Source organism: Solenopsis invicta, chromosome 5 (genome assembly GCF_016802725.1).
Source record: "Solenopsis invicta isolate M01_SB chromosome 5, UNIL_Sinv_3.0, whole genome shotgun sequence".
In the NCBI taxonomy this organism is placed as follows: domain Eukaryota; kingdom Metazoa; phylum Arthropoda; class Insecta; order Hymenoptera; family Formicidae; genus Solenopsis; species Solenopsis invicta.
In genome coordinates this window covers 1,420,733-1,446,369 of record NC_052668.1, presented here as the reverse complement: position 1 = coordinate 1,446,369, position 25,637 = coordinate 1,420,733, and the positions used below count along the sequence as shown (strand labels likewise).

General features: G+C 29.8%; 1 protein-coding gene across 2 annotated transcripts in view; it reads left to right on the top strand.

Moving 5' to 3' along the window:
• LOC105200707 (dolichol kinase) overlaps positions 1-23,797 on the top strand; it is a 62,293-nt gene extending 38,496 nt beyond the window's left edge. The window contains exons 3-7 of one of the 2 annotated variants that reach the window (XM_039449067.1): positions 7,116-7,336; positions 8,681-8,869; positions 9,140-9,349; positions 18,409-18,736; positions 18,821-23,797. In XM_039449067.1, coding sequence (XP_039305001.1) covers positions 7,116-7,336; positions 8,681-8,869; positions 9,140-9,349; positions 18,409-18,736; positions 18,821-18,954 — 1,082 coding nt within the window. In that variant the 3' untranslated portion in view covers positions 18,955-23,797. The remainder of the gene's footprint in view (positions 1-7,115; positions 7,337-8,680; positions 8,870-9,139; positions 9,350-18,408; positions 18,737-18,820) is intronic. The other variant, XM_039449068.1, reaches the window with a different exon arrangement.
• Positions 23,798-25,637: the final 1,840 nt, after the last annotated feature.

The following is a 25,637-nucleotide window of genomic DNA, read 5'->3' as shown; positions in this document are numbered from 1 at the left end:
GGATGTCTGATATGTTTGCTTGACATTGGATTTATGCCTGTGATTTATTTATTTGCGTTTGACATCTTGCGTGGCTCTTGAATTCATTATTTTCTGTGTTTAATTTATTTATAAGAGCCCTAAACTTTGTTTATTTTGTTTTTTAATTAATAAAGTTAAAAGTTTATAACTTCTAACTTATTGTTAGCTTAGTTAGTTTTTAATAATTTAACTTTTAACTTTAATTAGTTATTTTTGAAACATATTAACTTTAATTCATTAACTTTGTACCAAGTTAAAAATTTATCTACGTATAAGAAAAAAATTGTAAGAGAAAAATATATTCTCATATAAGAAATAAGATTTTATACAATATTATACAAACTTAATATACAATATGTCATATTGTATAAACTTAATTTACAAATAAAATATTGAATTTGTTTCTTGATTCATATTATAATTGTTTTGAATAATTTAATTTTAAAAAATTACGATTTTGTAATTTAATATGAATAATGTTTTTCAAAATTAATTTCTAATTTAACTCAAGTTAATTTACTTTTAACATAACTTTTAACTAGTTAGTTTTTTGTTCATATAACTTTTAACGTAACTAAATTAATTTTATTTACTTACATTAACTTTAACTTAATTTAGTTAAAGAAATGTATTAACTTACCTAATCCTGACATTATTACGTACTAATATGTAATATTTTTTAGACAGTTAAAAAAAAAGTTGAAAGATGAATATTCATCTTTCATCTGTTTCATGCAGATAAATATTTATGCGATATAAGGATTAAAAAAAATGTTAAGTAGAGAAATCAAGGTTATCTTGAATTTTTAAATATTACCATATAATTTTTTCAATAACATTGTAAGGATTAAGACGAATTTAATGCACTATCAAAAATGTCATTTTTATTGTACTACTAATCTGTGCAGTTTAGGCTACGTTTCGATATACATATACACTGCTCAATATGTTTTACTGATACACAAATATTCAATATTTATTTTAAATATCCATTAACCCTTAAACACACCGATCCTGTAAAATACGGAAACATATTTTTGGGTCTGGGAGACTTTTTCAACTTTGAGAAGCTATAATATTGATTTTACAATCAATATTTTTCTACAATTTTTTTTTTTTTATGAAAGTTCAGAATCTCAGGAGTGTGACTGCACAATCGGCATTGCCGAAAAAATAATTTATTGTGAAGTTATAAAGGCAAAACCATTAAGTAAAAATGAGAAATTGGTAAAAAATCCACTTTTCCTTCAAAAAATCATATCTTTGCAACAAAAAATTTTTAATGACTTTCAAGTACAGTGTTTTAAAGCTAAAGAGTCATATTTTTAAAATAAAATTTGGTAAAGTCATTTCTTTTAAAAAGTATAATTATGTAACATAAAGAATATAAGGTATTTTTGGGCATCTAAACATCAATTTTAAAAAAATCAGATTTTTGTAATAAAAAACTTTTAAAGACTTAACAATACGGCGTTTTAAAGCTAAAGATTCATACTTTCAAAAAAAAAAAAAAAAAAATTATATCATTGTTATTTCTATTAGAAAATGTACTTATGTAACAAGGCGAATATGAAGTATTTTTGATTAAATTGTGTCTAAAATTGAAAATTGATGTGTTTCATGATATATTTTTCTGAAAAACTCTTTTTTACAGCATTTTATAGTATTCCACTTTAGACAAAGTATATGTGAGTAACATCCGCGAACCGACCTGTTCGAACGTATTTTGTCCAGCTTTTTTTTATATAAAATACAAAAAATGTTTCACTTACACACTATATGGGTTGCATTGACCCTAACAAAACTTTGCTGCCGTGCCGTTTGAATTCTAGTTGATCAGACCAAAAAAGTTGATCAACCATATCAATCGAAAGAGGAGATTTCAAACTTTTTTTACGTCTTGGTCCAAACCTCCTATCTCATTCCGTCTTACCGTCTATACAAGAAGCGTTCGAAACTTCATATGGGGTCTCTTAAGGGTTAATAAAGGATTATGTAACTTATGTGAACAAATTTTATTAATTTCATTGATATTTAATGTATCAAATTGTAGCATTATTTATAATAACAATACTTACAAACAGTACTTACATTCAAGATTAGAGAACTGTATACAGTCGTACAATTATTCTTTCTCTAATTGTAAGATTTGGAAAGTAAGGCAATTTTGGATCAAAATAGTATAATAGTTATTACGCATCATAATTTAAAAAGTATACTAAAAAGAGCAGAACTTTGTATTTTAGAAGTAGAAAGTAAGCAATTTATTTACATAGGATACAATTTTTCTTTATTGATTTATGTTTATAATTTTTTTATTGATACATGTACGTACATATACAATACAATAATACGTACATATGTACGAGGTGTGATCAAAAAATAAGGTGACTTTTTATTTTTATAAAAAAATATTCATTTATTCATCCAAAATTATGTTATCCCCTTCAAAATAATTCCCCTCTGATACAATGCATTTGTGCCAGCGCTTTTTCTAGTCGTCAAAACATTTCTGAAATGCACTTTTGGGTATTGCTTTGAGCTTCTCCAGCGATGCAGCCTTAATCTCCTCAATCGTCGCAAATCTTCGTCCTTTCATAGGCCTTTTCAATTTTGGGAAGAGGAAAAAGTCGCAGGGGGCCAAGTCTGGTGAATACGGTGGCTGAGGCATGATGATAGTATTGTTTTTGGCCAAAAAAGTACTCACTAGTAACGACGTGTGCGCAGGTGCATTATCATGGTGCAGAATCCATGAATTTTCTTTCCACTTTCGGACGTTTTTTTCTTATTGATTCACGCAAACGCTGCATAACCTCAAAGTAATACTCCTTGTTTACCGTACGACCTTGTGGTAGGAATTCTTGATGCACAACGCCATGGTAATCAAAGAAAACTGTGAGCAAAACCTTCACATTCGAACGAACTTGGCGTGCCTTTTTCGGTCTTGGCTCTCCTGGGCTCTTCCACTGAGATGATTGGGCTTTGGTTTCGACGTCATAACCATATACCCATGTTTCGTCACCAGTTATAACCCTTTTGAGCAGATCAGGATCATCATTGACGTCGTTCAACATGTCTTGGGCGATGTTCATGCGACGCTGCTTCTGATCAAAATTAAGCAGTTTTGGAACGAATTTCGCTGACATACGTGTCATACCCAAAACATCCGTTAAAATTGATTGGCATGAGCCAAACGATATGTTAAGATTATCAGCTATTTCTCTAATCGTGATTCGACGATTTTTCAACACAATTTCTTTCACTTCCTGAACATTTTCGTCGGTTTTTGACGTGCTGGGGCGTCAGAGCGAGGTTCATCGTTAACATTTTCTCGGTCCTCTTGGAATAACTTATACCATTTATAAACATTTTTTTTTGCTCAAAGTTGACTCACCGTACGCCACTGTCAACATTTCAGTCAAGAGTTTTTAAACACTTAATACCATTTTTTACACAAAAATTAATACAAACTCTCTGCTCCATTATTTTCAACAGCAAAAAATCGCCGAGCACGCAAACACGAGTTTAACCTTTATGCCTTTCATATAAAAACAACACATGCTATATCGTCAAAACTGTGAACATATGATCGTGACGAGTGTACCAACACAAAAAAAAAAAAATTTGAAATTAGAGTGTACAGAGCGCGCGAAATTCAAAAAGTCACCTTACTTTTTGATCACACCTCGTATGTGTTTATGTTCTGTATTTCTAGCTAAAGTTTATAAATATTGTTGTTATAAACAGCTGCAATTCGATATTCAATATCAATAAAATCAATAAAATTTATCTACGTATGTTACATAGTCTTTATTAATGGATATTTATAATAGATATTATATGTTTGTGTACGTATATGTATTGATAAAATTAATAAAATATTAATAAAACGTTCTTAACAATGCGCTACATGCATCTTGGAAACAATATTATGGAAAAAATTGTATGGTGCTATTTAAAAAATTTAAGATAATTTCAATTTTTTAATTTAAAAAAGTAAAAAATTTTTATGTAATAGCTTGCACGAAACAGATGAATATTCACCTTTTAATTTTTTTTTTTAATTGTTGGAAGTGTCTAAAAAATCGTGCGGACAAAAATTGTGCACACTAAACACCTACAATAATAATATTTATTACAATTCTTTATCCAAGATTTTTTGTTGTTCAAATAATACAATTTTGTTCAGTAATAAAATTTGAGAATTTTTTGTTTAAAGTAATTATTTTTTTAGAATTTTGTAATACAATTTCTTTAAATAATTGAAATTACTTGGAAATAAATTTTTTTTTATCTGATTCTTATTTGTCTTTGTCTTACACTGAGGTATCGATTCCACATATTTTGCGAAATAAAATTATAATTCAGAAATATAGTATTATATGTCAAAGTTATAGGATTCTGTAGACGTCAGTATAATGGGGAAGGTAATAAAAAGTAATAATGGAGATCTAGGGTTAACAATCACTGTTTCATATACAAGTAATTATATTTTTATCTAATGATAATCTTGTTTACACATAATGTAATCTTCTTTAAAGAATTTGATACTCTTAAATTGAACAAAATGTATCACTATTATAATAGACATTTAAAGAATATAATACGATTATTTTGATAATAATAGTATTAAAAAATTTCAATCTTTGGTTTGAAAATATTCCTAGGCGAAAATATTTCTGTATCATTTCTCTGTAAATTTCCCTGCACAGTTCTTCGCTGTTTATTCTAAAAATGCCCCTCCCCTCCCCACACACACACACACACGCGCGCGCGCGCTAATTCTCAGGTACATTTTGCGTACAGACTTATATGTATATAGCAGCAATTTTCAATAAAAAAATATTAAATTTTTAAAAATCACTTTGTTTAATCCAGGACTAATATTGAGGACGTGGTGATTACTGGTCCTATTTTATGTTTTTTTTTTGTATTTTTTAATTTTTAATTTTTTATACGTTTTTGTTCATTTTTGTTTATTCTTTCAGTATCAAATATTTTTTTATTTTATTATATATTATATTTTTTATTTTATTTATTAATGTATATGAAAATCGAATTGTTTAAATACCATTTTAGTGATGTTTCTAAGAAATTTTTTGAAAATGAGGAATATTTTATTTATATACTTTAATAATTAAGTAAAAAATGTTTGATATTAAAAGAATGAACAAAAATAATCGAAAATACATAAAACAAATGCAATTAGAAAAATCAAAATAAAGAAAATGGGACTAGTAATCATTCTTGTTATTGGTTCTGGATTAGAGTGATTTAAGGGGTAACATCACCTTTGAGGCCCTAAAATGATATCTAAGTTTGGGAATTTATTGTCGGCAAATGAATAACTTTATATAAAAAAAGCTTAGAGGACTTTATTGTACATATATTGACAAGTAAAAAAATATTTTTTAATTTTCTTTTATGCACAAAATGGCGGCGTACTAGCCCATTTACAAAATCGTATTTTCTTAAAGATGAATTTTTGCGTGTAAGTTTTCTGCGACATGGTTTATGTTGGAACCAAACAAAAAATCTTCATTATCTACATATTCAAAACTAAGGAAGTACGTAGGGATTTTTAAAAATATTAATTTTTATCAAAATGGCAGTTATTTATAGAAAAAAGTGGATTTTTTACCCAAAAATTTGTTTAAAAAATGCTGATTACAAAAAGAGTTTTCAACATATCGCAAAAAGCCTACGTACTTCCCTGTAGAATAGTTACAAGAAGATTGTGTTAAAATTTCAAGTTAATCGGATAAAAATTGTAAGAGTAACCTTGCACGCAAATTTGAAAAACTGTGTTTTGAGAAAAACGCGTTTAAAGTTTTGATAACTGATTTTTTGTATATAAAGTTAAAAATTTTTAATTTATCTCTAATCTGCGATGCCTGCCCCATAAAGCTGTCCTTCCACAAGTTCAGCAGCCTCATTATATTTCTTTCTTGCTAATAATGATATTCTGGTCTCTTTTGCTTCTTGGGTGAGACTGCGTTCGGCAAGTACGACGCGCCGCGCATCCAATTTTTGGCAATAATAATGACAAATAGTGCCCATCATGAGGTTTTAGACTTGCAAAATTTTTATTAAACTGTTATAGCCATCATTATAATAACAAACAGCCAAGTTTGTTGCATAAACACAGAAAAACTAATGGCGTCGCATAAACACAGAAACCGACGCTTTCAAAACTATTTACTGATATAGTACAAGTAATAACATCAATATGTGTTAGATAAAGGTCTATTTTTGGTATATAAATAAAGCCCAAATAACTACGAAGTATAGAGAAGACGGAGCCGATCCAAATCGCTTGCAGCTGCTCGGTAGGCGCATAGAGACGATTCATTTAATCAGCTCAAACACTATAATACAGTTTGAATTTTGTTCTAAAATTACTTACAGCATATTTTTATAAGTGTAAACTAATGATTTAAGCAAAAAAAAAATCGATTTTTTCAAATCTCAACGGTGGTGTTACCCCTTAAAAAAATTGAATATTTCTTTATTAAAAATTATTGTTATGCATAAATTTTTATAGAAAATGCATCTAAAAATATATATTTAAGCATAAATATGTATTAAAATATATACAACTCTGATCATATAGAAATAAAAAAAATTGAAACATAATGTCATGTATACTTTACGTATTTTGTATGATATTTTATTGTTGTCAGCAATTGTCTCTGCACTTCTCGGCATTATAAATATTATTTTTCTCTTTCAAGAAATACTGTGGAATTAGTCTTAGGACTGCTCGAAGCCAATTTTGCCCATTTTTATACACCCTCCTTTATTTGACGATCCATATTACAATAATCTAACGTCAAAAACTCATGAATTCTGATTTATTATAAATAATGCTTTTTAAAATCAACTTTTAATTTAACTTGAGTTAATTGAACCTTAATGTAACTTTTAACAGATTTTGTTTTTTATGCGTATAATTTTTAACTATGCATATATACTTTTAACGTAATTAACTTAATTTTGTTTGAAAAAAGAAGGATATTAACTTGCCCAACTCTACTATACAATAATATTATTCTAGTTCTTATTATATTTTTATGTTCATTAAATAAGAACAGGACTATTGACGAGTGTTACGTGGGGCTTAACTGTTGCAAGTTTGGGCACATGGGGTGTGTTACAACTTATGTCAGCTTTTCCATGCTGCTTTACAATGGGAGAAGCAACAGTGATTACGCACAGTTTTACCTTGTTTTTGATGTCGGCTGTTACTAATTTACCCTTACGATATCATTTACCTCCAATTCATGACAATGACATAAGCACAGTTGTGTTGCAGGTAATAAAATACAAAAGTTGAAGAGTTTTCTTCAAAAATCAAACAAGTCCAAAAAGTTAAGAATATTTAGAATTTTTAGAAATCAAAAAATTTCTTATCTTTAAATTGTTTATTACGTAGTATACGGTAATTTTTTATCTGATATATAATGAATACAAAAACAAAGTAAGTTATGATTAATATTTTCAGGATTTATTCAAAAGCAAAAAATAAATTTTTAGATTTATTTAGTTCTTACAGGAATTTTGTATTTATTACCAATTTATCTCATAATATTTTATATTTATTTTTTTTTTACAAATAATAATAATGATAATAATAATGTAATGAAGATAATAATGATAATGATAATAATGACTAATAATAATAATGATAATAATAATAATGATAATGAAGATAATAATGATAATGATAATAATAATGATAATGAAGAAAATATTGTATTATTTTGTGAGGAACTTATAAAATAAGGAAAATTTCATGATTTTATTAATTACGAGATATAAATTTGCACAAAATGTTCAAGATTCATGAATCTCACAAAAACGAGAATATTATCGATAAATCGAAGAAAACAAAACCGGGCGGCCACTTTATAGGATCGTCCAGAAAAATCGAAAAATCTAACACTGAATCAGTTGAACTAAAAACAATCATAATAGTAAGACTGAAACGCAGGTTCTCTTTATTATCTACTATTTAAGACATAAAGTATACATGATATCCCAATATGACCGGAAAAGTGTATGAAACAAAAATTTAAATTCTTCACAGTTTTTGAAATTGGAGGAATTGTAGAGATGCTTATGGCAAAATTATTAAATTGACTAGTAATTTAATTTGTGATATTACATTTCTGGTTTTAATTAACAGCTGTTTTAAAATCCAGCGAACATGCGTGAAATTTGAGAGAACTTGTAAATATTTATAAATTTATCTATGAAATTATTATTTAGCACTAAGATCTGTTTTTATCTAGTGTGGCAATTTTTTAAATTTAAGGTTAAAATATAAAATAATTTTTTTTTTTATTACAAAATTTTATAAACTGCTTTTAATACATCCTTTTAATTGTGTGATAAGTGTAAGAACAAAGTTTTATGTTCTAATTTTCAAGATTTGATAAAAAAGATTAAGAATTCTCTGAACTTGTTCTTGTAAAAATATTATATTGCTATCTATTTCTCTTTTTTGTTTGATTCTCGTTAGAACAAAATGATATAGAAAATGATTTGGCGCTATAAACCAAATTAAAAAAAAGAAAGAATGGACTTGTTTAGTTTTTGTAGGGAATTCTTTAATTATGACATTATTTATTTTTTTTTAATACATTATGCGTTACAGGTTGTGATATTGTATGCAACAACGATATGCTTCCTGTGTGGATATTTTCCTGTTCTTCGTAGCACAACATATTTTTATTTAATGATAATTAGCTTATTGTGTTTTGTAACTCTTCCAACACTTTACATTATTCTGGATCAAAATCCAATAATGTGGATAATTTCTTTTTCTTTTGGCAGTCGTGAAAAAGTAAGTAATGATATAATATTTTGTTATAATTTAGATTATTTTTAGAACGGATGAGCTACAGAGAAAGATAAGAAATAAGCCGGTATTCATAGTTAATTTTTATATTTAAGATAATCTTAAGATGTTATCACTCAATCAGAGAGCCGTATTAGGATCTTAAGGCATTACTTTTTGACGGTCTTGAAATAAGAATGGAACTATGAATACCGGCTGATAGATTACAATTAGGTATTTTTTGATTATCGATTTTACTTTATTCTTATGTTGCAGATTGCAATATTTATGTACTGGACAGGATGCTTTTTACTAAGTATTTTTATCGTAATTTATCAAATATCGTCAAAATCCCATGCTACAAATTTAGTTAGGAAGAATTTTCATATATTAGCCACATTTGTATATATACCTGGTATGATATACGATCTTCCGCTATTGTATCTTGCTAGCGGCGTGATGTTCATAATATTTATTGCTCTTGAGGTACTTATTATTATAAATGAATCAATAAGGAATTGAACCAGTCAATGAATAAATAAAAACAACTTAAGAGAGAATGATATCTATACTGATCTACACTGGAAAAAAATATACTAAAAAAGACAATATTTGTGTTTACATGCGACTGTAAACCCATTTTTTAAAAATAAGCGATTGTATTATTAACGTAAAGAACATAATTCTTTTTTTTAGTAAATCATTCACTAATTATCAAATCTATTTTATGCAATGTAGTCAACATTTATTGAAATATAAAGGACGATCGGTAAAATAACTTAATTTGTGCCTACCTGGGAAAAAATTTTTTATAAAAACTATCAGATAGAAAATAACGAGTTACAGTAAATACGTCGTTATCCGTTATTTGTTACTTTTTTATAATACTTTTTTATAATTTGGTAATAATGTTACAATTTTTCTTAATAGTAAGGCTAGGGTTGGAATAGTTACTTTTGACAATCAACGTTATCATGGATTTCATTGAAAAATATTAACTTATAATTTTACTTGTTACGTAACGAGTTCAACGTGTTATTTTTTGCGTTACTTTTGCTCATTACGTAACCAGTTAACTAACGAGTTACATTTTTTAATGAATAATGACAAGTGGTTTGTTAAAAGTGATTGTTCTTCAATTCTAGCGTTATCGTTACTATTATAACGCTGAAAAATGGTAACGTCATTACTAAATTGTTATTATAAAAAACAAAAGTTATGATAAAGTAACAACTTCTAAAAATTGAATGTTATATATGAAAATTATATATGAAAGATGCATAATTATACACACACACACACACACACACACACACACACACGCGCGCGCGCGCGCGCGCGCGCGCGCGTGTGTGTTAATTTTAATATACGAAGGCGCATTAAATATAAATCACAATTTTATTTTAATGGCTTGAGTAGTAAACGGAGTGGAGCGTGAGCTTGAATGAATAATGATGGTAATATCTAAAGTCGATCCTCCGCTTCGGCTTGTTCATTTAGTTGGATGTCTGATCAGTAGTACAATGAGTGAGCAAGAAGTGCATTTGTCTGATGCGAGCGCTTTATTATTAAGTTTTTTTTATCAAAGAAGGCGTTAAATCTGCTGAAATTTTGAAAAGATTTCAAACACAGTTTTCAACACGGTGAAGAAACTTTTTCAAAGACTTAGTGTTTGATTGGCACAAAAAATTTTTGATTGAACGAAAAATCCTATGAAAAACAATCACGGAGAAGTGTGAAAATATTTGTGCTGTTTGGGACTTCATTGAATCAGATCGGTGCATAACAATTTCAGAAGTTGTTTCAGCAACTTTTGGATGATGCAAAAGCTGCTTATCGCAACAAAAGATGTTGGTAACCAATCCGAGATGTTATTCTTCTTCACGATAAGACTGAATACTGCTGTTTTAACGCGCAATAAGCTGAAAAAAATTACTGGACATTCATAGAACACTTTTTACAATCCCGATTTATTGCTCGGTGATTTTCATTTGTTACCGCTTATAGAAGCAATTGAGAAGACAATGATTTAACGATGGTGCTGCGGTAGAAGCGTTCGTGCGCAACTAGTTGCAAATCCCTCTTTGTTCTTCGATGATGGAATCAAAAGTTGATAATGCAATGGGAAAATTGCGTTTCTAAATTGGGGGTTTTTGTAGAAAAATAACGTATTAATGTTGTACTTTTTTATCGATTCAATAAAATTAAATTAAAAAATTCTGGTTTATATTTGATCTGTCTTCATATATGGACATATTTTGTATATTATATATAATTATATATAAATATGTATAAAAATTATATATATTTATATATATTTTAATATATATGGACATATTGATATATAGGGTGTCCCAGACCGTTGTATAAATCTTGTCACGATGAGGTAGAAGGGATCGAGATAAATCAAAAAGTCTAATACCATTTTACGATATTTGCAATAATTTTTGAGTAATAAAATATTAAAGTCAGCCGAATAAGAGCACGCGGAAAAACAAGTGGTCGCTCGCCTGAGCCATAGGACCGTCGATTGCGGTCCGACTGTAGGTGACGGTAAGTGGCGCGCGTCGAGGGAAAGGATAGCTTGCCACCGCACCGCTCTCTCATGCCCTCGCACCGGGCGGTCTTATGGCTCAGGCAAACGACCGCTTGTCTCTCTGCACGCTCTTATTCGGCTGACTTTAATATTTTATTACTCGAAAATTGCAAATATCGCAAAATGGTATTAGCCTTTTTGGTTTATCTCGATCTCTCTTCTACCCCATCGTGACAAAATTTATACAACGGTCTTGGACACCCTGTATAATTATTGTATATAATTAATTATAAAAAAATTTTTCCCGGATAAATGAAACTTTTTTAAGCATTTTTTTTTACATTTTCTAATGTGCTGAATCGTTTACAAATATTTATTTCAAAATGGACTAATGAGAAAGTACTGAAAATTGCATTTAAAGTAACAAAGTTTTGTTAAAATCTGAACAAAAAATTGAGAATATATGAGATACATCTTTCCATTTTTCTCATTTTTTATCCCATCTCTTCGCACGCGCATAAATGTATAGGGTGTTTGGAAAATGCCGGGATTTCTTAATATTTTGGAAACTAAGCATTTCCGAAAGAAATGTTTCAGACAAAAGTTGCGATGTTTAAAAAGATCTCTTTACTGATTCTATTAATTTGATTTTACAGCATTTTTCATTGGGAAAATTGATGCGCACTCAGTGCACACTAAATGCAGAAATTCGGCATGAGCACCAATAGACGGTGGCGGTTTCAGTGTAAAACGCACTAAGTGCGCCTTACAAGTAAACCTACGGAGGTGTGACTCACCGATTTGAATGAAACTGCAAATTTGTAGAACTATGAAAAATATTTGATACGTATTTTTTTTTATTGGCAATGGTCCACTCTGAAGGGTGGAAACTATCCCTTGAAGGTAAGGGATAGAATTAACATTTTAGGTGAAATAAATTAAAAATTTAGAAAGTAAAATGGGTTAAGGGGTTTTTGGGGTCGCTGAAACTAAATCTTATGTCAAAAGTATGAAATTCAAAATGGCTGACCCAATATGGCGTCTAGATATGTTAAAATTTTTATTATTTTTTATCAAAATGAGAAATTTTAAGAATTTTTGTCATTACAACATAAAAATTTCCGATTTTGGGTCGATGATTTTAAATATGGTGTTAAAGATATAAAATTCAAAATAGCGGTCTCAATATGGTAACTATATACGTTAAAATTTATAATTTTTGCAAAAAATGTGTCGATACAAGGTCCTCACCTTTCGAGGTGCTTCTTTACAGTCCTGTTGTTTTACGCCAATTACAAAGTAAACTTGCCAGATAATATTAACATTTTTATAAATTTATAGAATTACAATTATTTTCTAATACAGATTATTTTAAAAAACAATAGTGTAAAGAGATTTACGATTTTCATACGAGAGGCAAGGGGACTCACTGTTAAAAAGCACCCCGAAAAGTGAGAGGCAAGGAGACTCACTGTAAAAAAGCACCCCGAAAAATGAGTGGCAAGGGGACTCACTGTAAAAAAGCACCACGAAAGGTGAGGACCTTGTATCGACACATTTTTTGCAAAAATTATAAATTTTAACGTATATAGCTACTATATTGAGACCGCTATTTTGAATTTTATATCTTTAACACTATATTTAAAATCATCGACCCAAAATTGGAAAATTTTATTCTGTAATGACAAGAATTCTTAAAATTTACTCATTTTGATAAAAAATAATAAAAATTTTAACGTATCTAGACGCCATATTGGGTCAGCCATTTTGAATTTCATACTTTTGACATAATATTTAGTTTCAGCAACCCCAAAAACCCCTTAACCCATTTTACTTTTTAAAATTTTTAACTTATTTCACCTAAAATGTTAATTCTATCCCTTACCTTCAAGGGGTAGTTTCCACCCTTCAGAGTGGACCATTGCCGATAAAAAAAAATACGTGTCAAATATTTTTCATAGTTCTACAAATTTGCAAAATTTTATTCAAATCGGTGAGTCACACCTCCGTAGGTTTACTTGTTAGTGCCGCTCAGTGAAAAACGCTATTAGGTGGCGTCCCTTAGCGACAGTGTGTTGCAAAGTACTGTGCACATTTCTGCTCTCTCTATGGGAGACCGAAACCCGAGAGTTCTAATCCAATGCAAATGTTTGTTGTGACTGGGCGGATCCCGATAGCACACCACCACTCACAGCGGCTGATGCCTAGAGTTTTTTCATTGGTTGGGTTAGATAAGTCAAGATGATTGGTTGGTGAGCTATCGCACCGTGCGCTATCGGATCTCGTCCGTTGTGACCATATTGACCATGTTGACCATGTTCTAAAGGCTATAAAGCCTGTTCTACAATAGCAGTAAACATAAGACGTAAGGTTGTAACGTAAGAAATGAAAATTATTATTTGCTTACGAGCTCTTAAAACCACGCCTTACAGCCTTACGGTCTTGTGTTTATGCTATTGTAGAACAGGCTTAACACACACCTTCCATAACTGTAACCGTAAGACGTACCGTGAGAATTAGCCAATCACAGTCAAGAATTCAGATTCTTATTTCTTAATTTTTGACTGTAATTGGCTAATTCTTACGGTATGTCTTATGGTTACGATTATGGAAGGTGTGCGTTATAGCCTTAATTGCTTAGATTGTCATTTTGAACCAGAAACATGTTCAATATAAACATGGTTAAGTGTAAAAATTTAAATTGGGTTTGATTATACTTTTTGGGTCTTGCTGTCTCCCGTAGGGAGGGCGGAAACCTTCTAGATCTTACTTTGCTAACAATAATTAACACAAATTTATATTGTCAACTTTATTTGTTAACAACTTTTTAACGAAGAGCGAGCAATGGCTAAAACCTTATGAAGGTCATTCAAGATCATAACAACATACGTGAAGATTAAGGTCATCGGATCTGCCTCTCTTTATCAGCATATTTTCGTTTTATCAAATGTAACAAAGTTTTTTCAAATTATTATTTTTTTCAAGTAAATTATTTATTAATTTTGTAACTTTGGAAAACTAAATTTTAACAAGTATTTGTTAAAGTATTAAAATAAAAAAATTTGGATTTAAAATTTACAAAGTCATTTAGTAGATTTTAACATATATGTCACTGTAATTTAGTCTGACGTAAATTTTAATCAATTTTTTAACAATTTATTTTCTTAATTTTATAAAACGATTTACTAAAAGTTAGAAAAAAGTTATATAATTTAAAAAAATATTTAAATTAAGCAAATTTAATTTTAGCAAAAGTATTTAGTAAAATTAAGTAAATTTTTTTCTCAGTGTAGAATGTCAGTTTGCGCGAAAATCATCTTTGATAATTTTTTTGTGACAAACTGAATAAATATTCGAAAGTGAAGTTTTGAAAGCTATTTATATAATAGTAAAGAGTGGAAAACATATATTTGCGTATCGCTAAATTAGCATTTTGTATCGCACTTGTTCAAAAATATTAGATATTTGAATAGTCTCAAATCCATTTTGTATCTTTCTTCGCAGATTATTCACATTGTTTATTGGCACTGAACACACAATAGATTTTAAATGTCTCTAAAAATAAAAATTTGATTGAGAGCAGGAGATTGTGGTGACCATGTGGTTCACTTCGCCTTATCCATTGGCTTGTGAGAGCATTGTTTAGGAATGCTTTTACTTCATGAAAATGAAGCGGAGTCCTATCATGCATGAACCACAACTTTTGCCTGATAGTCAGGGACATATTATTCAGAAATTCTGTCTGATTTGTATTGATGCATATTGTCTGTAAACTAATAAGATTGAGACGTATTAAGCTATACAATAACGTGTATTGACGCACAAGGTGGGCATTTCGAACATTAACTTTAATCATCCATAACTTGGAAACCAATGTATGTAGGGCATATATTTTTATATACATTTCTTACTTATTTTAGTGTATAGATTTACCTCTTAAAGTATTGACATGCATTTATGAAACACCCTGTTTATAGCTAAAATATCATTTTTTTTTCTATTTTGCAATGACATCTCAGTTTTCGCTAGTCCAATCATGGCGAATTTTATCTAGAAATCTTCAGAAAGCTTGCCGTTTTCAAATGAATTTTTATAAAATAGTAGCTGTTATTAACAAATAACTTAAACTGATAATGAATTTTTGTTAATAATAACTGTTATTTTATCAATTTTTCTTAGACTACTAAAAGCTGAGATATGATAAAATGATAACTTCGAAAACGAACTGAATATACTTTAGTTATAGAGAATTCATAAATGCTTGTCAGTATTTTAAGGGGTAAATCTACATACGGAAATAAGTAAAAAACCTAGGAATATATATCCTACATACCTTAGTTTCCGAATTATGCTTAATTAAAGAAGATGCTTGAAATGCCCACCTTGTGAATCAACACACGTTACTGTACGCCTGGTGTCCCGATCTTCTCTAACGTTTACAAATAAGATCTATCTATACTAATACTAATACTAATGGCAAGAGGGCCATAGCGAACAGCCGCCAGTGCGTTATCGTGACCTAGAGAGGTCTATTGTAACAATGCCCTAGCTTAGAGTCTTGCGCCAGGTCGAGGCTATTGAAGAACCTTACGACCCGCCGGGAATCTAGTTTCCTAATTTGGTTAAGGCTGATGAGTACCTGACGTGTTGTCGAAGGAGCTCTATGTCCATAAAGGCACACAGGCATCTCCTTAGTCTCATGGGCCCTTTCTATGCTGCTCATTAGACGATGCAAGGCGGTGATGGTGGATTTTGCTTTTTGGTAAACATGCTGATTTTTGTGGAGTGGTGCATGTATCAGCACCTCATTTCTGAGATACTGGTTCAGCACCTTTTCCATACTCTTTGGCATGAAGGAGATATCCATCTATATAAATTAAATAGAATTTTTCAAGAACTACTGTATGATGTGCCTCCGGATATCAGGCAAAACTTGTGGTTTATGCACGTTTATTTTTTTTTTTTTTTGCAATGAGAATATTTCCAAATAATACCTTTGCAAACCAATGGATAAGGTGACGAGGTGGACTCACTACATAGCTGCATTACGATCTTATTTTATTAGTACTAAGCACTGCTGTCTTATGTTTGACATCAGTCCGGATTTAACTTATTATTGTTTACTACACGTCGCTTGAAAAAGACGTTTATTTTACATATATTAATTATTGTAAAAAGTATCATTACATGCTTGGTAGCCGAATTGGGACGCCTGCCGGCACGGAATGTAGAGAGATCTAGGTTCGAATTCTGATTGAGATGTTACTTTTTTGCAATAAAATTATTTATAATTTTTCTGGTTTTATGTGTTTTAAGTCTGACGAATATGCAGTGCGCAGTTTGAATAAGCTGGAGATTGTAAAAATTAAAAATTATTACTATTAAGACATAGGCCTGCTAACCATATGTTTGACAATTTATTATATTTTTATTTTTAATTTATTGTAATGGGGTTATTTAAAATCTACAGTGCTTTCCAATAGGGATGATAGGATTTTGAAAGGACATTGCGACTACATTTGAAATGCAATCTTTGACATCTGACGTTTGTTGTCATTAGTAAGGTTTACCATTTTATCATGAATAAGGTCATATGGCCACACCATTTGGAAATGTTCTATCAAAATTCGAGAAGTTTTGTTGCTACGAAAGAGCGTTTCGTGCGAAGTAGTTAAGTTTCGTGCGTAGTGTCAACAAACAAAATTGTTGATACTGGTGCGCGTCAAACCCTCAAGTGATTTACGAGACACCATTACATCCCTCAAAAAATTACTGTTTGGTGCGGATTATGGTACGGTGGCATTTCGGTCCGTACTTCTTTAAAAAATGAAGAAGGCCGACCCGTTACAATGAATGGTGAGCGCTATTGTGGCATGCTTACCGAGTTTTTCTTCCCGAAAGTTGATGAAATTGATGGAAACGACATTATTTTCCAACAAGATGGTGCTCTTTGTCATACAGCGGGCGTTACAATGAATTTATTGCGTGAAAAGTTTGGTAAGTCACTAATTTCAAGAAATCGCCTTAACAATTGGCCACCAAGATTGTCTGATTTAACACCGCTTGACTTTTTTCTGTGGGGCTATGTTAAGTCACAGGTTTACACGACCAAGTCCAAGACTCTTGATGAACTTGAAACAAAAATTTGTGCAACCATTGCCGCCATACCACCCGATATGCTGCACAGAGTCATCGAAAGTTGGCCTGATTGAATCACCCAGTGCAAAAAGAGTCGCGGTAGCTATTTGAATAATATTTTGTTTAAAAAATAAATTTTATCATAATAAAGTCATTTTAATCCAATTTCAAGAAAAATTAATGTGTTTTCTTTCAATTTAACATCCTATCGACCTTATTGGGAAGCACTGTTTTGTACATTTAACGCTAGTAAATAATGTGGATCTACGAGAAAATAGATACAAAGACTTGAGACTATTCGAAGAATACCAGATATTTTCTAACGAGTGTGGTACTTAATGCTAATAGTAAGATGTATAATGTAGCGTATGTTAATGCATGGAACGGATATGTCGAATAGTTTATTTAATCATTTACAAATTGAAAATTAATGTATGTAATACATGTGTTTATTTTTTTTTACATTTAGACGGTTTTTTTACTTTTTAGTGTGTAAGATCATACTTTGAAGTATGAACATGTATTTATGAATTACCTTTATATATTTAAATATTTGTTAATAAAAAATGCATTTTTCTACTTTTTAAATATTGTATAGATATCATATATGTTTTCAGTTTGTTAAGATTTTCGAGCAATTTGATTTAGAGAGTCCCCTTAATATAATTATATTCTTAAGTAAAAAATATTTTAATTAAATCTGTATAAAAATTAGGTCTAAAAAAGATCAATTAATTTGTAATTTATTACTTTGAAGTCTTATCACATTTTAATATTTTTCTTAAATAATCATTCACTGTTAATTGTTTACTGTTCAGTGACTGGTGCAGAAAACTTATGTTAGATGTAATAATTGTCAATGCTTTTTCAGGTGATGAGACTTTTGAGAGTTCCACCTTTAGGAGAAAAGTTACAGCAAGGATTTGTTGTATTTGTCGATGAAAAGGATTGTATGCTTTCATTAACAGCTATATATTTGTTATGTGGTTTATCGTTACCTCTTTGGATGCCAACTAATAATTTGTCGCTAGTGGTATTACTCAGCGGCGTGCTGACGGTAGGAATCGGTGATACCGCTGCAAGCTTTGTCGGTAACAAATGGGGCGCACACAAGTGGCTCGACACAGAAAAAACTATTGAAGGCACCGTCGCATGCATATTTTGTCAAGTTTGCGTAATATTCACGCTATCGTATTGTGGTAGATTTCGATTCTTGTATTTTCCTTAACATTTTTTTGTTATGAAATTGTTTTGTTTTTTTTAAATTATTTATATTTTGCCAGGTTTTATAAATGATTACCAGCTACTTCTGAGAAGCATCTTGGCGGCTGTCTCAATATCGTTGATCGAGGCACGTACAAATCAAGTGGATAATTTGGCTTTGCCATTATTAATGTATGTATGTTTAATGATATAAGTGTGCATATCATTTTTTCCAATTTGCGAGAATAACTCTGTTAAATTAATTTTTATGAAAATTATTATAATAACAATTGTTGGAGAAAATAGTTGAAATTAAAAGTAGTAATATCATTATAGAGAATAAGTATTTTGTATGATAAATATTAAAAAAACAAATAGTATTTCAAATTTATTGTACATATTTACTTAAAATAAGATATTTACTTTACATTTTGATATGTCATAGATAAATAAGTTTTTTCTACCTTCAAAATAGCACATTTTTTATAGCTATATAGATGTAACTCATTTTTTTGTACCAAATCTGTAACTAATGACAAATTTATTTTAAAATGTATGAAAATTGAGTTACATTTATATGTATATTTACGAGGTATACAGATTTTTATTTTAGTATTATATATATATATATATATATTTTTTTTTTTTTTAAGATGTCTGATGATCTGCTTTACCAATAAAAAAACCATTTTATTAAACATATTATACTTTGTACAGGTTTCACAGAATTATAATCTTTTTATATAATTAGAACATCTTAATTTATATGGCCCTGATCTATCTTTTGCCAAAAAGGATAAAATAAATAAAAATTATAATTTCCTTATTAACTCTTACTTCAATAAAGTGATCAAAGCTGTCAATTCTTCGAAACATTTTCTTTGTGATAAAGTTGTAAGTAAGAAAAGTATGTAATTTACATGCGCAAAATGAAGGCAGAGCCAGGAATAAAATAAATAAATTAATAATGTTGAATTGTTAAAATTAAGTGTAAAAACTTGATTTAAGAGGCTGCTAAACCAAAGGGAATTACATGTTACAGTTTATTTTAATTTTTGAATTGGTTTGACAAATTACAAAATTCTTTGGTAGAATGAATGTATGTTCCAAAAAAGTACGATACAAGCGATTTTACGAGAAAATCGACAAAAAAATTAAAAATTCATTTATTTTTGGCTCATGGATCTATCACTCAAGGTTAAATTTTGTCATTTACTGACGTTCTGTAGCTCGTATGTATGAAATGAGACCGTTCCGCAGTGCAGAAAACTAAGGAACAACACTGACTGTGTGCCATTTCTATTAAAAGCCTAACAAAAAAGTTGCGTTTCTGAACAGCTGTGCATGTACAAATTTCACTTAGCGCCCTTAAACAATGACAAGCAGAGCAGTGATTATATGCAACAGTAAGATCTGATAGATCTTTTCACAGTTGGCGCACTACAATTGAAGAATAAAGACAGATAAATGCGTTGGACGAAGAGCGCTAGCTCTTGGTCGCTTGATGTTATCGTTATTATTCCCTTTATCCTCTGCCCTGAAAAATAATCTGCCGTATCGATTTCGAGGAAGTTCAGCTTTAGGTTTAGCATTCTCTTAAAAGAATTGAACATTTGACAAATTATGTAAATGTACGTGATCTCGATATAGTAGTATGTAAGAATCTGTTGATGTTTGTATATAGTATCGTATTATATATTGTAAATCGTATGTGTTAAGTTGCATATGTATAAATTTAATCGGTAAAACTGATAATGCCAGCATCGCATTAAGAAATAGAAAATAGAAAAAAATTATTATTTATTGATGACATATCAAAATGTAAAGTAAAGATCTTATTTTAGTAGATTATTTAAATTATACAAAGTGTCCAAAATATGTGGAAACCCCTTAAGAGGATGCTAAACTAATGGGAATTACCGAAATATTACTGTTTATTTTAATCTTTGAATTGGCTTGACAATCACAAAATCTTTTTGAAGAAAGAATGAAAGTACGCACCACAAAATAGTGGAATAAGAGCAATTTACGAAAAAAGTCGACAAAAAAATTTTTAAATTCTTATATTTTTCGTGGATCTGTTACTCGAAGTTAACTTTTATCGTTTACTGGCGACATCAACACTGTGCCATTCTAATCAAAAGCCTAAAGCTGAATGTACAATGAAAAGTACAGGCAATAGGAACAAGGAATAACACAGGTAATAGATTTCGCAATTTCTGATTGATTCGCAGATATTTCTTGCGGCTTCTGATTGGTTGAAATCTATTGCCCGTTGTCAGCTTAACAGAAAAAGTTTCGTTTTTGGACAGCTGTACGTGTACAAATTTTGCTTAGTGGACGTAAACGACAAGCAGAGCAGTGATTGTCTGCAATAGTAGTTAATAGGTCTTTTCGCAGATCGTTACAATCGAAGAATAAAGACAGATAAATGCGTTGGACAAAGAGTGCTAACTTGGTTGCCTGGTCTTAGCCATAGATATAGGATCTCTAGACTGAGCGATCCTCGGATCCACTCCTCCTTTTGAGGAGTGGGGGTAAGCTTGGGTAGAAAAAGACGGACTGTGTCGATACGTGTATCGAGTACTATTTCAATATCAAATGCTTAATATTCTCTTTCAATCCTCTCTTACTGCAATATACGTTTTGTATGCTTGCGCGAAGGGAGAGAAAACGCACAGTAATGACACAGTCCATCTTTTTCTACCCGAGCTTACCCCTACTCCTTGATGGCTCATTGTCAATCTAGAGATTCTATGTCTATGGTGTTAGTGCTATTCCCCGCGTGCAAATACGTACGCAAATTCTCGCTTGAAAAATGATCTGCCGTACCAACGTCGAGGAAGTTCAGTTTTAGGTTTGGTATCTTTTTAATATTTTGAAAAGTAAGCATTTCCGAAAGAAATTTTTTAAACGAAAGATTTTTTAAAATTTTTTTTAAAAAGATCTACTGATTCTATTAGTTTGATCTTAAGTCCCCTAGGTTAAGTCAAGATCAAAACAATTTTTTTAAATAGAAAGTCCTATTTTTGATTCCAGAATAATCTAATAGTTGATTTCAAGAGCTTTTCAAAACACTATAAAGAAGATATTTTTTGTTAAGTACTTTCCGAGTTATAAGGCTTGAAAGTTATAGTTACTGCAACTTTTAAGTCTCACAGTTCAGAAAGTATTAAATAAAAAATAACTTTATTATATTGTTTTGAAAAGCTTTCGAGATTGATTGTAACAAAAAGGCAATAAAAGATATAGGGTATTGGGAAAGTATCGGTACCCCTTAATATTTTGAAAATTAAGCTTTTCCGAAAGAAATGTTTTATACAAAAGTTATAGGATGTGTTTGAAGTGATGCGTAGACAAAAATATTTTTGTGACGTCAAGGTTACGTAAAAATCATCTTCAAATTTTCAAGTAGAAATTCTTGTTTTTTTATAGCATTGTCTCATAATTGATCTCGAAAACTTTTTCAAACACTATAGTGAAGTTATTTTTCATTAAGTACTTTCAGTTACAGTGTAACTTTCTATACTGTAACTTTCAAGTCTCATAATTCGGAAAGTATTTAATGAAAAATAACTTTATTATTATGTTTTGAAAAGCTCTTAACATTAGCTATTAGATTCTGAAATAAAAAATTGGATTTTTTAGTAAAAAAATTGTTATGACTTTAATCTGACCTTGGCGATGCAACTCAAGGTCAAATTGATAGAATCAGTAGATAAATATTTTTAAGTTTTATAACTTTTGTCTGAAATATTTCTTTCAAAAATGCTTACTTTTTGAAATATTAAAAGGTTCTTACACGTTCGAACACCTTGTATATAAATGTTAAATACGATTTGTTTTTTGTATATTTACATTACTATACAAAATACTTATTTCAAATAGTATTTTTTATAGATATATCTTTCAAATAAATATTTCTATTGAATCTATTTTAATTTTTCCCCAGCAGCAGCTCCATACATCCAATCATTTCATTATATAATTATTTGTGATTTTTAAGGGGATGCTAAAGTTGTGAGTTTTACCGAACAACGATTTACACATACGATTTACAATATATATATGATTACAATATGTATGATTCATGAAACATTAATACATTACTACATACTATTACACGTATGTAGATGCACAAATTTTCTCTCTCAAGCACATTAATTTATTTTCATAATAAATATCTAAGCCAAAATCTAAGAACACAAACGAAGTTTTATCATGTAATCTATGTCTTAGATTATTTCCATTCGTACATAATTTTTATGAAGTAAATATTAGCACATGTTGACAGTTGTAGACACTATAATTAGGTTATGAATAGGTAAAACTAAGGAACTAAAGATATGAGTATTTTTATGGTCTGCCATGTTTAGTCCTTTTTGCCCCCTTTCATCTTCTCACTCCTTGCCTATATGCTACCTCCTGACGATGGCAAGGAGTCAGAAGGGAGGAGGGGGGGGGGGGGAAGGACTAAAAATGGCGTACCGTGGGAATACCTATATCTTTAGTGTTCTAGTAAAACACATCTAAATTTCTTAATTTTTTTATTCTTAGCATAAAGTTGACTGACCCGAGTTACATTCGTGTTTATACTTTAATTATGGAAAAAGATTTTTCCGTTGGAATATTAACTAGTGACGTCACATGTCCTATATAGCCTCAACAAGGATACTCCATACAATGTTCACGCTATGCACTCAATACAAACAGTATTAATTCAACTGCCGTGTTATTAAGTTCTCACGATATTTGTGATTAAAATGAATGGTGAGTTGGGAGATTTTTGCTGAGAGCAACAAAACATATGGCAGTATATACAAGTTACAATAGCTTAGCCTTAAAAGAATTAACTGTTGGTTAAATTTTCACTATTTTCCTAAACCGGGAAAAATAATGATTACAGTTGAAAGTGCATTCAAAAATTTAGAAAAATGAGAATTAGGGAAGAGTGCTAAAAATGAAAACAATTGTAAAATATGCCGTTTATATTTTAAAAGGAGCGATTTTAAGTTTCCTACATTAATTACAAAATTATCACTAATAAAATTATACACGAAGAAAACAAACATTAAAATTATTACAACCGAATAACATTATTTTTGCATTAATACAATAGAGTTATGAGAACCATATAGTTCATAATCATTAAGGTGAAAAATAACACTATTTTGTTGTGACAACCTTAATATTTTCTTCTCGTTTTTCTATATTTTTGAATGTATTTTCCACTGTAATCTTTGTTTTTCTTGGTTTAGAAAAATATTGGAAACGAACAGTTCCCAGCAAATATCAAATTACATGTAATACAAATGTTAGTTATAATTTCGCACTCAACAATGTAACTATTAACACTTTTTATATAACAGTTACATTGTTGAGTGGAAAATTACAACTAACATTTATATTACATATAAACTTGGCGTTTGCTGGGTTGATTTTTTTGAGGCTAAGCTATTGCAACGATGTACACTGCAATATGTTTTATTTTTTTTGTTGCTCTTGGCGAAAATTGCGTTACCAATTCGTTATTTATTTTAATCACAAATATCATGAGAAATTTATAACACGCAATTAATACTGTTCATATGTGTAGGGTGACAAGGGAATATTATTGAGGCGGCCATATTAGATATATGATGTCACGAGTTAGTATCCTAATAAATACAATTAGGAAAATAGTATACTGAAAAAAAATTGATTTAAACAGGATAACTTTAGTATCCCCATAATTCTTTTTTAATAATAAAAGTGAGAATATGTAAGTAACTGCAGAACATATGTAATATTTTTATGCTATTTAATAACAAAAATTATATTTGGATTAATAAATCCAATCATTGTATTGTTTAATAAGTTACCATTTTTATGCGTATGTAGTTAGCCATAAATCAGGATTATTGATTGTAAAATTAAAACTGATAGGAATTGCTGAACTTGCGAGCGATTTTAATTTACTTATTTGCACAACAATACGTGTAATTAGCGCGTTAGAAAGATAAGAATGTAATTATGTGAATGTAATTATCTTTATATGCTATATGTCGTTAAGTGATGATGTACAAATATTTATACTTATAATGGCGTAACACGTTATATAATCTACTGTATGTATATATATATATATATATATATATATATATATACAGGGTGTTCGTTAATGGTTGTCCAGCCTTTTACCGTACGTAGATGCCGTACCGACTGAGCTTGCTAATTTGCTAAACGTTTCCTAGATGATAGCTGCTTCGGTTGAGCGCGCGAACGCGATCTCGCAGGACCGAGTGACACGTACAGGCCCCTGGTAAAAATTTTTCTCATATTTTTTTCGTATAATTTTTCCGAACATCTGTATAATTTTTTATGAAACGTTATAAAATGTAAAAAAGTTAAAAGTATTTTTTTAAAACTGTGAGATGAGAAATCTCAGAATACTTCAGAATGTACGTGTATGAAAAGTTCTAACAATAAGAGATGTAGACTTTCTAAGTATTATTTCTACGTATTTCTGAAAAATGTTCCTATTCGTATAAAAATTATGAGAAAAACTGTAACCAGGAATGTTAAATTCTATAAACGAGAAATTTTATAAAAAATTATCAGAATAGTTTTTACCGGGGAAAGCTGTGCATTCTTTAAATTAAAAGTACTTCAAAGATAATATTTAAATTCAAAAGATTACAAGTATTAAAAATTTGTGATAAAAATTGTGTGGATATATTATTAAATGTATTCAGTATTCTACGTTTCTATTTACTACTTTATTTATTAATTTGATTAATAAATAGAAATAGTAATCTTAGTAACAAATGTAATATAACAAAGTATGCACAGCTTTCCCCGGTAAAAACTATTCTAATAATTTTTTATAAAATTTCTCGTTTATAGAATTTAACATTC